The sequence below is a fragment of the Pollachius pollachius genome (assembly GCF_949987615.1).
Source record: "Pollachius pollachius genome assembly, chromosome: 15".
Lineage (NCBI taxonomy): Eukaryota > Metazoa > Chordata > Actinopteri > Gadiformes > Gadidae > Pollachius > Pollachius pollachius.
Window position 1 is genome coordinate 20,113,458 of NC_136948.1, and position 17,232 is coordinate 20,130,689.

General features: G+C 43.3%; 3 protein-coding genes across 3 annotated transcripts in view; 1 reads left to right on the forward strand and 2 right to left on the reverse strand.

Moving 5' to 3' along the window:
• Nucleotides 1-2,674: 2,674 nt before the first annotated feature.
• Nucleotides 2,675-7,482, reverse strand: zbtb24 (zinc finger and BTB domain containing 24; the record flags this gene model as incomplete). The annotated part of the gene is made up of 6 exons (XM_079752097.1): nt 2,675-3,652; nt 4,017-4,098; nt 5,676-5,759; nt 6,052-6,135; nt 6,255-6,422; nt 6,582-7,482. The coding sequence occupies 6 exons, from the start codon at nt 7,480-7,482 to the stop codon at nt 2,761-2,763; spliced, it is 2,211 nt and encodes a 736-aa protein (XP_079608223.1). The 3' UTR covers nt 2,675-2,760.
• A 5,434-nt stretch (nt 7,483-12,916) lies between these two features.
• Nucleotides 12,917-15,163, forward strand: ddo (D-aspartate oxidase; the record flags this gene model as incomplete). The annotated part of the gene is made up of 5 exons (XM_079752043.1): nt 12,917-13,049; nt 13,296-13,482; nt 13,721-13,829; nt 14,152-14,328; nt 14,596-15,163. The coding sequence occupies exons 2-5, from the start codon at nt 13,311-13,313 to the stop codon at nt 15,161-15,163; spliced, it is 1,026 nt and encodes a 341-aa protein (XP_079608169.1). The 5' UTR covers nt 12,917-13,049; nt 13,296-13,310.
• A 565-nt stretch (nt 15,164-15,728) lies between these two features.
• sash1b (SAM and SH3 domain containing 1b) overlaps nt 15,729-17,232 on the reverse strand; it is a gene marked incomplete at its 5' end in the record, with an annotated part of 74,383 nt that continues 72,879 nt past the window's right edge. Inside the window, 2 exon segments of the mRNA XM_079752883.1 lie at nt 15,729-16,009; nt 16,107-16,238. Coding sequence (XP_079609009.1) covers nt 15,956-16,009; nt 16,107-16,238 — 186 coding nt within the window. The 3' untranslated portion in view covers nt 15,729-15,955.

A 17,232-nucleotide genomic window follows, 5' to 3' on the forward strand; every position in this document is an offset into this window, starting at 1 on the left:
CCTCCCCACAGTCACACCAGCCCCAGACTCAGTAGCTACAACGACATCAAGAACAAGACAAACATATCTCTGTAACGTTTGCATGAGCAACCATGAATAACGAGCCATGGCAAGGAATGCCATGGATGCTGTGATGGTATACAGTGCATTTAAACCTGTAAATACCAACACATTTACCAGAGCACAACGTTGGCGTTGATCATGAACGCATTTTATCTGCCTTTTTATCTGAGCAGTTGTACTCCATTTGATTTTAATTCCGCTGCAAAGCACACAAAACCGCTGGAAAGGCTACCTTTGCTCCACTAACATTTTTTGACCATTAATACTTATTTAATAATGAATTCATGAAAGATTTTCCTTTTAATTTAACTTGTTTTTCAGTGAATGACTACCTATTGTAGCAACGTTTAGTGCACATCTAATGAACATACGTGAAACATTGAAACCATTTGTGGTTTGACTATGATAATGTGTTTCAGTCAAAGTACCGCATTTGATTCCTTTATTTATTTTTCTATGATGGATTCATGGCTGAAGGTACAACAAGCAGTAGCCTAAAGGCACTCGATCAATGAGCTCAGTATTTATTCTTGATCCGCAATATCTTTAGCATGAGATTGTTAGACATTGATTGTGAATGAGTTTACATATTTTGTACATTTATTTAGCTTGGAGATGTAGTCGCTTATGTCCCACAATTCTGGATAGTTATTGTTGTATGTAACACTAGAAACCTGTTAAACACTTAAACACAAGGTAGACTGAATTAAGAGTTAACTGACAAGAACACATGGCTGTATTGCAGACTGTGGCATGTCGATGCTACAAAACCAACTATCTTTCTTAATTTAATTTGACATATGAGTGGGCTTAAACTGACGTCTGAAAAGATTCAGTATTATGGGGTCTGTGACCAGTTCAGAATGATGCTGGTCGTCATTACCATCTAGCTCAACCGCCCTTACAAGCGCGCCTGCTGATCGACATTAAACCGACCAACATTTACCCTGTAACTTGCATTAATCTCTGTAAATGTTTCAAAACACTCATCTTTTGAGTTTTCAATAAATAAATAATTGTGAAATAACAAGAAAAAGTGTTGTGGAATTTTTGTGTAAATTTGCTTAGGCTTTGAACTGGTGTTCATATTTAGACCCATGCATAATATACATTATATACATATATATATATATATATATATATATATATATATATATATATATATATATATATATATATATATATATATATATATATATATATATATATATATATATATGTGTATGTATATATGTGTATATATATATATAAAATATATACATATAACAATATATATATATATATTCAAAATATATCAATAACAATATATATATATATATATATATAACATATAATGTATGTTTCTATTAGACCCTAGGGGGCAGCATTGGATAAGATGTTTGCTGTCTGTCCCCGGTTTATTGGTTGTCTTGTAAAACAATTGAAAGGCGGTAGATCTGTAATTCCTGTCCACTCCTAACCCTATCATCTAATAAATATTTTCAAAATATATCAATAACAATATTATGTAGCATATAGCTTTGCTAGAGAATAACCTCTTAAACTACTTGCTGTACTTGTCGGGGGATTAGCTCAGATGGTAGAGCGCTCGCTTAGCATGCGAGAAGTAGCGGGATCGATGCCCGCATCCTCCAGCTTTTACTTTTCTTTCAACCTACATTTCTTTCTGAAAATTTATCAAAGGGCTATTTGCTTACATTCTAAATTTTGCAAATACGCTCTGTAATAGGGTTTCCGGATTGGTTTGCTAAGGGTTGGGTTGTATGTACTAGTAGTGCTAGGGTACCAGTTCATGGGGGCAGTTTGTCTTATGCTGAAGGAAAAAGTCCTTTGCTTGTTCTAGATTTAACTCGAGCCTTGCTTTCCTTTTCCCCCAGATTTAGCAAATAAACGGTGTATGTGTTGTTGGTACATCATGGCCGGCCAAACAAATAAGGTCCCCGTTTTTCATTTCAGCAATCTGGTCACCTTAGTGGTTACTAAAGGGTTCAAGCCTTTGGATTCCTATCAGGTTCAGGTTTTAGTTTCTGCCTCAAAAGTTTGGCTCCAATGGGTAAAACATTTCAAGGAAATTACCGTATTGGAGGTGGTGGGTTTTAGCACATTCAATTCAATGTTCATTCACACCAGTTTTACTCTAGTGCCTTAAATACCCTTTGAGGACTGTATTTAAGTGCCACAATAATTTTCCATGCCGTGTGGCTGAGATAATACTCAGCACACAAACACCTTCATATCAAGAGCTGCCATACATACGTATTTCATCTATTTATGGAGGAAAATTAAGCACAAGCAGCGATCAATATTATACAAATCAAAATGTATTGCTTTTTTTTTCTCCCCATGGTTTAAGGTTAGGGTGGTCTCTATTTTGAATGAATCAACCGTTTTAATAAATTAATAGTAATAGTGATAATGTTTTAGTTTTCCTCGTGATCCAGTATCACATTTTCGGGGTCCTTTATGCATTGCAAACAATTGGCTTTATAAAAACATACAAATTGTAATCAATTAGGCTTAATAAAAAATGACAGGCAAAACAGCATTTTCTTTTAATTTCATGGAAATATCAAAATGCTATCCATACTTATCCAGACAGATTGAACTTCAGATGGATATACAGTACACTGCTCAGACTGGAACTTAAATGAGTCCCAGCCGGTCCCACAGTCCCTCTCTTCCACCCCCGGCCACGCCTCAGCTCTGGGGCAGGCTGGTTGTGTAGAGATAGGAGACGGTACCCGCCTGGATCTGGAAGGTCTGTCCCTGGATGTGATGGCTGCTGAGCTGCTGGCTGGTCTGGCTGATGGAGATTGGCTGGTTGCTCTGGCTGCTGACGTTGATGGCCTGGGCGTGCAGCGGCCTGGGGGGCGGCTGCAAGGTCTGCAGCTGTGGGAGGGGCCGGTGCGGTGGCGGGGGCGGGATGTGGAGGGGCTGGGGGGGTCCGTGTTGGGACTGCAGGTGCTCCATGGCCTCCTTGCTCAGGGTTATAACATGCATTTGCTCGGGCTGCCCGCCTCGGTTGGCCTGGACCTGGCCATCCAGCACGCCGATGGTCTGGATGTGCTGGCTCGGGTCCACCGCGCCTCCGTGGCCGGTGGTGACCAGGGTCAGGTTCTGGATGTGGCTAGACGACGGCTGCTGGTCTCCCTCCCTGCCGGTGCCGGTCGGGGGGGTGATAATGCTAATCTCCTGGGTCTGATCGGCCACAAAGTCGAGGTGGTCCACCTCGGCTGTCACCACCAGCCGGATCTCCTGCTCCCGGCCACCGGAGGGCAGCTGGTACTGCTGCAGCTGCAGGAGGTTCCGCACCTCCTCTGGTGCCTCCTCTGTCGCCGCGGTTACCGGATCCCCAGCCACCGGTGCCTCGGAGGACAACGGCGGGTCGCCAACTGTTGCGGCGCCTGCAACCCGCTCCTTGTTGTGCGTTTTAACGTGGGTCTTCAGGTTGTCGGGGCGACTGAAGGAGGCCGAGCAGAAGGAGCAGGTGAAGGGCTGCCTCCCGGAGTGAGAGGCCACGTGACGCCTCCGGGCGCTGGAGTCAGAGAACGACTTCTTACAGAGCGGGCAGTCGTACGGCTTCTCGCCCCTGGGGAACACAGCGCTAGCAGTAAGCGACACTGGTGGTGGTTATTGAGGTCCCCCCTTCACTGTAAAGCGTCTTTGAGTGTCTAGAAAATCGATTCCATTATTATTATTAAAAGCAAATAAATTTAAAAATGATTGGAATCGGCCAACATCCGTTTGGCTGTTGGCCGATTCCAATCATTTTCAGGTTGTCTAACATAGGTTTCGTTATTGGCCAAGAATCTCACAAACCGTGCCTTCCTTGTTTAAAAGTTAAAACTGAATGTAGAAATTACCAAGCAAAGATTAAAGTAATTGTTTATTTCCCACATTAATTATTGTATTATTTGCAAATGGCCACCTGATGGTCAACGTGCATCGCTTACCGATGAATCCTGATGTGGGTCTGCAACGTGCTCTTGGCTGTGAAACACTTTCCACAGATCTCGCAGGTGAACGGCTTCTCTCCTGGGAGGAAGAGAAGTCATGTGTTCACAAGCTCACAGTAGATGGATGATGTCAGATGAGACCCCAATCTCGCCGAAAGATGCAAAATGGAATCGAATACACAGTTATTATAGTACGAGTACTGGCACACTTTTTTTTGTAGCCAATTGTGCCTGCTGTTATAGAGCAAGCGGTTATAGAGCAAGCGGGATACACTTTTATACAGGGATTTCAATGTAATGTGCTCTATTTTCCTTGGGTTTTTAGTTAGACTATATTTCAGGGCAGGCTACTTTGTAATTTGCTGATCAAACAACGACTCTATAGAAAAGGTGTGTAACCCTTCTCCTAGGCAGGTATACACAAAATAATCAATAATTAATTAAATTAATCTAAAACTGTATAAATGTGATGTCTGCACAAGACTACAAAGCAAATCCTCTTGCAATATTTTGTAATCTATACGGTTGGCGAGTACCCTTTACTCTACTACATGTTTGCACGGCTATTCTGGACCACACCCCTAGTGACCAGGTGACCTGTGTGTATCCCGCCCACACCAAGTGGAACCATGTTACCTGTGTGCAGTGGCGGTGGGTCAATAGAGTGCGCTAGGGCGCCGCCCCTCCGTGAAATATTCACTTGAATATATCTGCCATCTATTAATCAACTATTATCAATACGAAATAAATCAACAAAAATACATAGCATTTATCCTCGTTTAATTGTGTGATATACTTGTCACTGCCAGCAACCATTTAAATGCGTCTGAACGTCAATGATTTGGGCTAGGCTAGTTATTGGTCATTCGAAATAAAGCCCTCCTCCAAGTCAGGGGCACCGGCCACGTTGAAGTCAATGTAAGCTTGCTAACTTCTTGCTGTCTATCAAGCAGAGACAGCTTTTCATTGGTGCAAGAAAATTCGCCCTCAGGTCGCACCAGTGTGCGCCCCAGGCCAATGGTATCGCTTTTCTTTTTTGTTATCACCACATGATTGGACAATTCAGCGAATCAATCAAATAGGCTACCTCCCTCAGCAGCATTCGTGAAACACAACTACATGTAGAGAAGAGATAGATTGCTAACTAACAGAGAGTTGTAAGCACTTTCCACCCTTTTCAGTGGAGGAATTGGACTCCCCAAGCAATGTTATACTTAAAAGGAGCAAGTAAGTTACATATTAATTTAAAGAAGACCAATTTAATTGGTCTTTCGGCCTGTAGCATATAAACAAAATGAAGCAACTGTCCCATATTTCTCACTGCTTTTGTAGTAGACATTGAGACTCACAAAAAATGGACGCTGTAGGACAGTGATCATGATTTGTCTCAATATTAGAATAACAACAATGGATCAAATAGCAATGGCTGGTGGAATGGCCATGAAGTAGGTCTGTATATGCAGTGTAAGACCCCCAGACCCCCTGTCTATTACTGTGCCCCACCAACATTTTTGATCACCAGCCGCCACTGCCTGTGTGTATCCCGACCACACCAGGTTGGACCTGTGTGTATCCTGCCCACACAAGGTTGGAACATGTTACCTGTGTGCGTGCCGCCCATAGCAGGTGAGACAATGTGAACTGTGTGTTCCTTACCTGTGTGTGTTCTCAGGTGTTTCTTCAGCTGGGCCGTGTCCATGAACCTGTGATGACACAGTTCACACTCTGGCAAAGATTTACCTGGAATACAATTTTTATAAAAAAATAAAATAGATAGTATACTTATTACACATTTACGCAATTCAAATGAATGAATGAAGTGAAAATAGTAGAACTCTTAACAATATGTTTCCAGGGTCAAGTGCAGGGGGTTTACTTCTAACCAGTATAAACTATTGGTGAAAAAAAGCTCCTACCAAGAACTGGTGGAACACCCATTACCAGTATAAAGAACTGGTGGAACACCTTTTACCAGTAAAAAGAACTGGTGGAAGAGCTCCTACCAGTACAATTACTCGGTGAAATAGCTCACCAGTATGCACTCTGTAATGGCTCTTCAGTTGTCTCCGTTGTGTAAAGTTCTTCCCACATTTATCACAGCTGAACGACATCTGTTCTGAGGACGCAAAGCAAAGCACCCAACAGGCAAGCAGACGGCGCAACCTCCGGTCAGACACTTTTTATGAAAGCGTATCATATATATAACTTCACAACACAATACTCCCGACGCCATACCTTGGTGGAGGTTCATGTGCTCCTGGAGGGAGTGTTTGGTGGACAGGGCCTTGGAGCACACAGTGCAGACGAAGGGCTTCTGTCCCGTGTGCATGCGCTGGTGGACCAGCAGGGAGTGCTTCTGGGTGAAGGCCTTCCCACACACGGTGCACCCGAACGGCTTCTCTCCTGGAACACCAAGGTTAGGGTTTAGGACTGGATTGTTGTAAAACATACATTGTTCATCTTCTTTGGGGTCGTCATAATACACACATATTCGAGCGTGTGTTTTTGTGTGTGTGTGTGGGATTGAGCCAGCCAGCCAGCCATCTCAACCACATTATTTACCCGTATGCGTCCTTAGGTGAATCTTTAAGAACATGTGGTTCTTAAACACCTTCCCACAGTCGTCGCATCGTGCCTCAGTCTCGGGGTACTTCCTCTTCCTCCCTGGTCTCCCTGGCTCTCGGGTCTCCGGAGGGATGCTGGCCACCCTGTAGCCCACGTATTTAATCGGTGGTCTCACTTTGCGCTTACTATGCCGACTGCGCTCGGCCTCAGGTTGGTAATCTGCGTCGTCTGAATCTTTACGTCGCGACTCAACCGGGTTATCGCCCTCTCTGGAGCCAGCCGGTTTGTCTATGACACCCTGTCCTAAATCTGTGATGTGGCGTGTTACTGCCCTCTCCTTATTGGATTCCCCATGCTGTGAGGCATGTCGTGGTACCACTGTGGCGGGGACGGAAACGACTCTCCGTGGACGTCCTCGTTTGCGCTTCGGCCGATTCAACGCCTCTGGATCTTCCGCTTCTGTGGCGTCCGCACCGATCTCTCCATCCTTGGGCCACGCCTGCGCCGTCCAGAGGCTGGAGAGGGCCTGTACCAGTCCAGTGACTCCCAGCAGACGGGCCGCCGCTAGGAGTTGCTCAGCGGAGTTCTGCTCAACAGACACCTGAGCACTGTAGATGAACTCTAACACCGTGGAGAAAGCCTTGGCCACCATGCCATCCAGCGTGTAGGTGGACTGCCCTGTTGGTTCCTGTGCGTTGAACATGGAGGAGAAGTAGTCGCTGCTTGCGGCCAGAATGACCTTGTGTGCTTTAAAGTGCACATCTTCCACTATCAGTGTGATGTCGCACAGCAGCCCTCTTACTCTCAGGTCATCACATTTGCTCAGGATGCTGCCCTTATGGGACTCAGAGCAGAGGGCCACATGGGGGAGCGTTGCGTCTGGCGTCGCTCCATTCATCTCTAGTCACCAACACTCTGTTTGGAAAAGAAGAGGAAAAGCCACCTAGACAGTCATTCATAATACCAAGCATTAGACGCGGACTACATTCCAGGGTATGGGTGTGTGTGAGTGCAAAAATGTCAGCGAAGTGGTCACACGAATTTTAATTGAACGTTGGCTCTTTCGATGGCTTTGTAACGTTAAAGTTATGGCCTTATGGCAGATGCTATTGGGCTAAATTGTTACTAACAATACACTCGCTAGCTGGCGTCACTGACACGTAATACGCCACGTCTGACTTAGATCGGAAATAGCATAATGCAGCCATAGGTTTTCATATAAATCATAAAGGTATACTATGCTTGAGCAGCGTAACCGCAGTGGTATTTATAATACTGTGCTTTTAGGACCTTACCTTGCGTTGCTGTGCGAAGCGGATATATATATATATATATGTTCCCGCGGTAACTGCGCAGCATGTTCTCGCGATAACTTCGCAGTCCCCGTGATTATCAACGCCTCTCTTCTTCTTTAGGGTTTATTGGTAACTTTAACTTAACTGCTGTTTTCCCCAAAAGCCCTGATAAGGAAAAGTTGGTGTGTTCTGCCTTGCTTAGTGTCTGAAAAAGGTGGTCCCTCTGGGCATTGTACTCATTACAATTAACTAATACATGCTCAACAGTTTCTGGCTGGTAACAGTATTGGCATTTCCCAGTTGGATGCTTGCCTATTTCATGCAATGAATTATTCAGACCTGTATGACCGATTCTGAAACGAGTGATTATATTTTCATCCCTACGTTTGAAGCCCACCTTCCTCCCATCACCAACGTGTCTTTGTATATTGTATAAATGTCTACCTGTTTCACTCATGCCCCAATGCTCCTGCCATGTATTTTGTGCATATATCCTGATGAAGGATTTTACTTCAGCTTTGCTCAGAGGAACCTGTAGGTCTACATGTGAAATCTTGAGTGCTTGTTCTGCCAGAATATCCACTTGCTCATTTCCCTTCACACCAACATGAGCAGGAACCCAGATAAAACGTGTGAATATGCCCTTCATTTGCAGTCTGTACATTATAAGAAATACTTCATTGATTAGATCCATTCTAAATGACGACCTTCCTGATCTAATGCTGGATAGAGCTGAAAAACTATCAGAAGCAATAACTGTGTTGAGTATCTCCTTCTCCTCTATCCACTGTAATGCCAATATCACTGGCAACAGCTCTGTGGTGTATACAGATACATTGTCTGATACCCTTTTCTTAGTGCAAGGGACGCTGGGATGAATACTGCTGCACCTGCTCTCCCTTTGACTGGATCTTTGGAGCCATCTGTGAAAATGAATACTGAGTCTGTGAAATACTGATCAAAATAGTTCTTGGAAGATGTTTGGAATTATTCAATTCCAGCGGTATATTGAGGTCAACACTTGGCAAGTGGAATAACCAGGGAGGAATTGATGAGAATGAAACTGTAGAACTATACTGTATTTGACATAACCCAACAGTTGCTGCTTTAGCATCACCAACCCATCCAAAGCTCATGAGATGAGACTCATTGTGTTCCCAGAAGTCTTTCAAAACACCCTTTGCAAGATGTGTATTACAGTGCCCCTGAAGATTAACCCAGTATGCAAGCATTAACTTCATTCTTCTTATTCTCAGAGGCATTTCTCCCATCTCAACCTGCGTTGCTGACACTGGAGATGTTTTAAATGAACCACTACAGATTCTCAAGGCCTGCGCTTGTAACACATCCAGTTTCTTAAGATGTATTTCTGCTGCTGACATGACAGCTATACACCCATAATCAAACACAGATCTCATCAGTGCCAGATATATGTTTAGTAGAGATGATCTACTCGCTCCCCACTCCTGTCCTGCCAAACAACAAAATATATTAATGACCTTTTTGCATTTATTCTGAACCTTTTTTATGTGAGTGTTCCATGTAAGCTTTTGGTCAAACCATACACCGAGAAATCTGATCGTTTTAACTTGTTCGATGGGTTGTTCATACAGTTTTATTGATATGGGTGTAATTTTATGTCGTCTAGAAAAACAGATCACCTGAGTTTTTGCCACAGACAGTTTGAATCCCCATTGTTTTGTCGATCCCTCTACTTGACCCACCGCAGCTTGAACTTTTCTTTTCACAAAAGAGACATTGCGGCCTCTTATCCACAAAGCCCCGTCATCTGCATACAAAGAATTTCCCACACCTTGGTCAACCAGAGAAAAAATGTCATTTATCATGATGTTGAACAGCAATGGACTACAAACGCTTCCTTGTAGAGTTCCATTCTCCACCCCATGAACATTTGAGTATTCTGTACCTACTTTTACTTGGATTTTCCTATCAAGTAAAAAATTGTAAACCCAGTTATACGCTCTGCCACCAATTCTCAACGATTTCAACTTAATAAGTAGTCCTTCCTTCCAGTGCATGTCATAAGCCTTTTCTACATCAAAGAAGACGGCAACTACTACCTCCTTGTTAGTCTGTGCTTTCCTGATGTCGGATTCTAAGCACAATACTGAATCCATAGTATTTCGACCCTTACGGAACCCACTTTGACAAGGAGACAAAAGAGCTTTACTTTCCAGGAAATACATAAGCCTCTCTGTGACCATTCTCTCCATTATCTTGCACACACATGCGATGTTAATGCAATACGTCTATAACTAGATGGATCTGAGGGGTCTTTCCCTGGTTTTGGAACAGGAACTATAATTGCTTGTTTCCACACTGATGGAAGTTGGCCAGAATCCCAAACCCCGTTGAACAATTTTAACACTATGGATAGTGAGTTCTCTGTCATGTGTTCCAACATAGTATAACAAACACCATCTTTCCCAGGAGTGGTTTGATGAGCACTAACAATTGCTTACTTCAACTCAAACATACTAAAGTGTAGGTTTAAGGGATCTCCTGACATTGCTGAGCTCTCCACAATTCTTGGATTTTTCATTATGGTTCTGATTCTGCACTGCCGGGCCACCTCTGAAAGATTCTCTGAACTATGAACTTTCTTAAACGTTAGAGCTAGGAGTTCCGCCTTTTCTACGTTTCGAACAACCATTGTATCCCCATTGCTGAGACTGGAATCTCATAATTCCTTCTGATCCCCCCATTCTCCTAATCATGCCCCAAACATCTGATAACTGTACTTCTCTTCCAATGGAATTGCAGTATATCCTCCAAAATGTGTGTTTTTGAGTTTGCATTGTTCTTTTTACTATAGCCAGGGCCCTTTTTAATTGAATCAAAGCATCCTGTGAATGGAATTTTTTAAGTTGCCTAAATGCTTTATTTCTGGCTTTTATTGCTTTACTACATTCCCTATTCCACCAGGGAACATCCTTGTTGCGTCTAGCTCCTGCACTTTTTGGAATAGTTCCTTTAGCTGTTTGAATGATTACGGTAACTAGTTCATCATTGAATATATTTACATCCACCTGGTTATCCTCTCGTATTGCTTGCACTTATCTCTTGGAAAGAATCCCAATTAGCCTCTACCTAATTTCCATTTAGTATTTTTCTTTCCCTTTACAAAACAAACCCTGGTTTATCCTTACAGGATAATGATCGCTACCCACTGTAGTATGCCTTACCACATTCCAAGTAATTATACCTGCTAATGCACTAGACACAAATGTCAGTTCAAGAGGTGATTCTGTATTTTGAATACTATTATAGCGTGTTCCTTCCCCAGAATTAATACAGACTAAATTGTGATCATCTATAAATTCTTCAATAACTGTACCATTTGCATCCGTGCCGTTACTTCCCCAAAGTGAATTATGTGAGTCCCCACACCATAACACTCTATCAAGCGATGACCCTCGAACAGCCTCTAAAATATCTTGACCTAATTTCCCACATGGGTTATAATAGTTAATGATGTCTATAGTGCCTCTATCTGTCCATACCTTGATCACAATTGCTTCATGGTTTGTACTTGCATACATCAGTTTGTAACTCACTCCAATCTGTATAAATGTTGCAACTCCTCCCCCTCTACCAGGTTCCCTATCTCTTCTTACTGCAGTATATCCGTTTATGATAAAATCCAACTGTGGTTTTAACCATGTCTCTTGAATACACATTACATTATGTTTATCTCCCAAATTGTCTATGTACTTCTTGAACTCTTGGCCATTAACTATTAAGTTTCTATCATTCCACTGAAGTACAATTAACACCATTAAGAGAATCCAGGCCATGACTGAGATTGTTGGATATCATCAGCAAGAACATCTTTAACAGTTTCCCAGTGCAGCCCTTTCACATCAAGGTACTTCTCAGCTGACTTGACAATGATTTTAATTCTTTCATTTCGGCTTTGTGTCTGTGCTGAGCAGTTGATTATCTCTGCCATAAACAGAACAAAGTCATTTTTATTCACTATCAGTTTCGTCCTTTAACTTATCGCAACTGTTACACTTTTCTACAACTGTGTTCTTATTTCCGATTTACCATGTCACCTCCGTGATATTGCTTGAGACCTTTTTTACTGCCTCTGCATAGCCAATTCCCTGGGCAACTCTGACTCGCTGCACTTCTGCTTTATATCTCACTTCACATCCGAGGTACGCTGAACTATGTCCCCCTCCACAATTGCAACAATTCAGCTTTGCCCCCTCTTCGCACTTGCCATATTCATGGTCTCAACCACATCTGCCACATCGTTGCTTACCCTTGCACACCGCCGCCACATGCCCACATCTTTGACACTTGAAACATCTTAGGGGTGGAGGGACATACGGTCTCACACCATAATACATGTAGCCAATGAAGATCTTTTCCGGAAGCCTTTCTTCATCAAAGATGATCAAAACCGAGAGACCATCCGTTTTAATCCCATTCCGATTTGCTTTCAGACGTTTGACCTCACTTATTTTTTTACAATTTTTACATTTTCTTTCAATTCATCAGTCGAAACTCTTACCGGAATCCCTGTCACAAGTTCACCGGACCACCCTTCTGTTACTCATCAGAGAACATTGCACTTTATTGCCATCAACTTCACTCATACGGACTGCTCGTGTCTGTTGTTCACCATCCGTACAAACAATTAACATTGTACCATTTCTCAATATTTTAGCACTCCTTACCTCCCCAAGTTCTTTACAGATGGACTTAGTCAACCTTATTGGGTTCCATGCGGCGAACGAAGCTCTCTCCCTTGACCAAGTTTAACAACCACCTTAAACTCCTCTCTCCTTCCTTCCACAACGTTTATTCTCCTGCCGCTATCATTGTCACTATCATCCAATTTATCATTCCTGCTCCTGCTCCCACTCGCTAGATTCAAAACTCCCTCCACCACCTACGTCCATCTCTCCTAACTCAGTTCCTCCTCCGTCACTTCCCTCTGGCATCTCTCGTCCAGTCACAGTCCAGTCGTGAAAAAAAACACCAGCTCAGCTGACCCTTCAACGCCTTTCTTTTAGGACCATATCGCTTCTTATTGGCTCAGGTCAGTTGAAACGCGAAAGCCAAGTTAAGACTTTAACAAATCCAGCCATTCAGTATAGTGTGATTTGCTTGTTGCTGTTGACGCAAACACTATCAGGTAGGACTATAGTCGAAACTATTGTGCAGACTGTAAAAGGTGTATGCCCATGAACAGAAAAGTACTATTATTCATTGTTGTTGTTTATTTTTTTAATATTGTTTCATGTCCTCGTGTATAATTGTTGGGAGCTTGTACGGCAAGAAAAATGTCCGTGCTAACGGAGAATAAAGTATCTTACAGATTGTTATTTTAATGTTATGACATGACATGTAATGCAGGCTGGATCTCTGTCGTTTGTCGCAGGTGTGGTCCTCCAGGATGAAAAGGGTCAAGGTGGTCGTTGTAGGCGCAGGTGTGATTGGCTTTTCTACAGCCGTGTGCATCGCCGAGTCCCTTCCCTTGTGTGCCGTCACTCTGGTGGCTGACCAGTTCAGCCCGGACACAACCAGCGATGGCGCTGCAGGGATCATGTTTGTGTCAAAATATCCAGGTATGTCCTATGGGCATGTCACAGAAACACTGTCCTAAAATCTTCTTTAGCTCTGTGGAGTTGAATAATTAACATCTCATGATTACATGAACTTTATAATAGTATAATAATATAATAATTACACTACCCAATTTCACATTGCAGATAAATATATTTGATATACTTGCATCAAATTATGCATACATGCAAATAGTCATGCGATTGGATTTGTTTGTTTTTTAAAAAAACATGTATTCAGATATCGACTTGGAAAGACAGAAACGGTGGTTCAAAGACTCCTTCGATCACCTGCTGGAGATTGCTGAGTCCGACCAGGCACCAGAGGCCGGAGTCATGTTGTCGTCGGGGTAGGCCTATGCCATAATTGCTAATCAACCAACAGGTGGCATGTTGCCAGTCAATAGTAATCTTAACGGCAGTACAACTCAAAGGTTAATGCGGCCCTCCATTCTACGAACTGTGCCACTGTAGCCATCATGTATCATCAAACGTCACAGAAGCTTTTTCTCAACATATCCAATTGTTTCAGAGAGAAATATATGTTTTGGGTTGTAGGTGGGACGCCCATAATTCCCAAACTGATGACTGACTGCAGTGAAAGAAAAAGTTGAATCACACACGCTTTAATGAAATGCTTATTAACCAAAGTTCAATATGATTTGTTCTTAGTTGCCAAATTTTCCGAGAGGTTCCTGCCCAAACGGTGCCCTTCTGGGCGGATTTGGTTCACGGCTTCAGGTTTCTCACTGAGAGCGAGTTGAAGAGGTTTCCGGAGCACTGCTTCGGCCAGGCCTTCACCACCATCAAGTGTGAATGTTCGGCCTACCTGCCCTGGCTGGAGAAGCGGTGCGCTGCTGTTGTTATCGTTTGATGTTAACTTAGACTTGGACTTCAGTTGGAGTGAAAGGTTTAAAAAGTCACTCATTAACCGCCACTGAGTATCTCGTAAACAGCAATAAAAAACATTGAAAAATTAAACAAATAATTGTTAATGACATTTAAATGTTTTCATCACTGAAGTTTAAATCTATATTTGATTATAACTGTGTTTCCCAGCACGGTACAGTGACATGCACTTCAACTGTACCTAATTTCTGTTTTGACTGTTCTCAGGTTTCGGAGGGCTGGGGGTAAGGTGCAGCAGAGCCACGTGAACCACCTCCAGGAGCTGGCCGGGACCTACGACCTCATCGTCAACTGCTCCGGGCTGGGGGCCCGGTCCCTGGTGGGCGACCAGCAGGTCCATCCGGTCCGGGGCCAGGTGCTGAAGGTCCAGGCGCCCTGGATCAACCACTTCATCCGGGACGGGGACGGCCTGACCTACTTCTACCCCGGGGTGCACAGCCTCACGGTGGGGGGTACCCGTCAGGAGGGGGACCGCAGGCTGGAGGTGGACCCCGCCGACTCGGAGGACATCCTCCGACGCTGCTGCCTCCTAGAGCCCTCGCTCGCCAAGGGCAAGGTGCTGGGCGAGTGGGTGGGTCTGAGGCCCGGCCGCAGGAACCCCCGGGTGGAGCGGGAGGTCCTGGGGATGCAGGGCAGCGCACGCCGGGTGCACGTGGTCCACAACTACGGCCACGGCGGCGGGGGGGTGACCCTGGCCTGGGGCACGGCGCTGGATGCGCTGGGGCTGGTCAAGCAGATTCTCAATGAGACAGGGACTCCGCAGGCCAGGCTGTGAGCCCCCATTGGTCGGTCCCCTCAGTGGAGACCCTGCCCGGTATGGGACCTGTTGCCTGTCCAGAGAACACATGCCTTGCTCCCATATATGCGTGCTATAGGGGCCAGGATAGTGACCTGAGTAGTGAATTAGCCAGATGAAAGGTCCTGAGATTGATTCCAGACCGAAGGACTGAGCTGTAGGCATCCTTGAGGAAGGTGTATAACCCCCGATCTGGTCTTTGAAGACCTGAATCTACAATTGTCTAACGTGGTTGATTTTGTTAAAGTGATGTATGAAAGGGATTTCATGCACTATATATATTTGACATTGTATTAATACTTTAGGAAACGCACAGATTAATATATTAATTAAAAAGAAAATAAATAAAGAAGAAATGTATATATTTCTAATCTTTTATTTAATTGATGCCGTTTTAGGCAGTTCTCATTGTCAAACCCTTTAATCACAGCTCTTTTTTTCAACAGTATTAAATAAAGAAATGATGGCCATACAATTTGTGTCCTTCATTGCCCTAAAATTGCTTCCTCTACCTTGTTGTTACACACTTTATTGACAATCAATAGCTTGAATGCATCTTATCCGTACCATCTCACATAACCATCTTGACATCAGATTGCAATTACACTGCTCTCAGGGGTAGCATGGATTCTTTGAAAGTATTTAAGACGATATTTCAGAACTGAGAAGCCAGTGACTCCTTACTGTCCATCGTCAGTATCGCAACACATCCAAACTTTGTACAGCCAGTCCTTGCGGTAGTCTTCTCCTTGTGGTATCTATGTTGAAGGGTTAGAGTAGCCTGGGGTTCGACCCACTTATCGATAACAAGCCGGTTATTGATACCTGCCAAACGGGAGAATAACTCATCAAAGTCCAACATTATAAGGCTGAAGAATTGATAAAATTAGCATTAGCATTTTACACAGAAAAGTTCACTCACTGCCAAGCGACACCGATTACCGAGCTCACGGATTCTCACTGTATCCATGGCAATGGTGACCTCGTCCACAGAGCGGTCCAGCTCAATAGACATCTTCTCGACCACAGAGCGAGGGATTCCATAGCAACCGTGCTGCATTAGGATACAGTTACAGTTCATTAGTCTCAGGGGGAAAATGGTTATTGGTTATTAATATAAACATGACAAGCCACTGCAGATTTATTTACCATTCATGTGAATTGTGATCTTTGATTTACTATTACTACTATACATCCAGCAGAGACCTTTATACAAAGCCACCAATGAGTTATTTTTATACATTACTGTAGGGATAGCTAGATAAGATAATAGATAGATAATATACTTTATTTGTCAGACAGGTCTGAAATTTGTTTTGCGTCCATTTAGTTACTCCATTGTGACTTAACACATACATGCACAAAAGAGTGTTTCAGTTTGATCTTGTTAAACTGGGGTACTCTGAATCTGCACTTTGATGGTAAGAGTTTGTATTCTTTGTTGAAGACGTGGCTACTGTTAGAGAAGAAGTTGTGAGACAACCTTAACATGTTTTTATGATAGGCGTTTTCGTATATTATCTGGAGGGGATGGCCCACAATCTTGGAGCAGATTTTTTAATTGCTGTAAAAATTTGGCTTTCAAGGTCGTAGACAGACTCTTGTACCATACAATATTACAGTATGGTAAAATGCTCATTATGACTGAGGTGAAGAATAAATGAAGAATTTGACTGCACGCCCCAAAGGATCTGAGGCAGCAAAAAAAGTATTTCCTCTGTTTTGTTCTCTTGCAGACAAAGTCTACATGTTTTTTCCAGGATAACAGGTGATCTATCCATGCTCACAAATACTTGTAGGAGGAAACCTGCTTGATTGTTTCATTGTGGATTAGAATAGGGGTTCTGTGTGAGTCAGGTGGTGCCCCAAACACAATTTCTTCTGTTTTCTTTTCATTAATCTTAAGAGCATTAAGGTCACTCCATTCTACCATTTTATGCACCCCCTGCTGGTGTATCTCGGGCAGTTGTAATTATTCAGGAGAGACAGTATGACTGTGCCGTCAGAATACTTTATAATGTACTGGTTAGGTGTTTCTGTGTGACAGT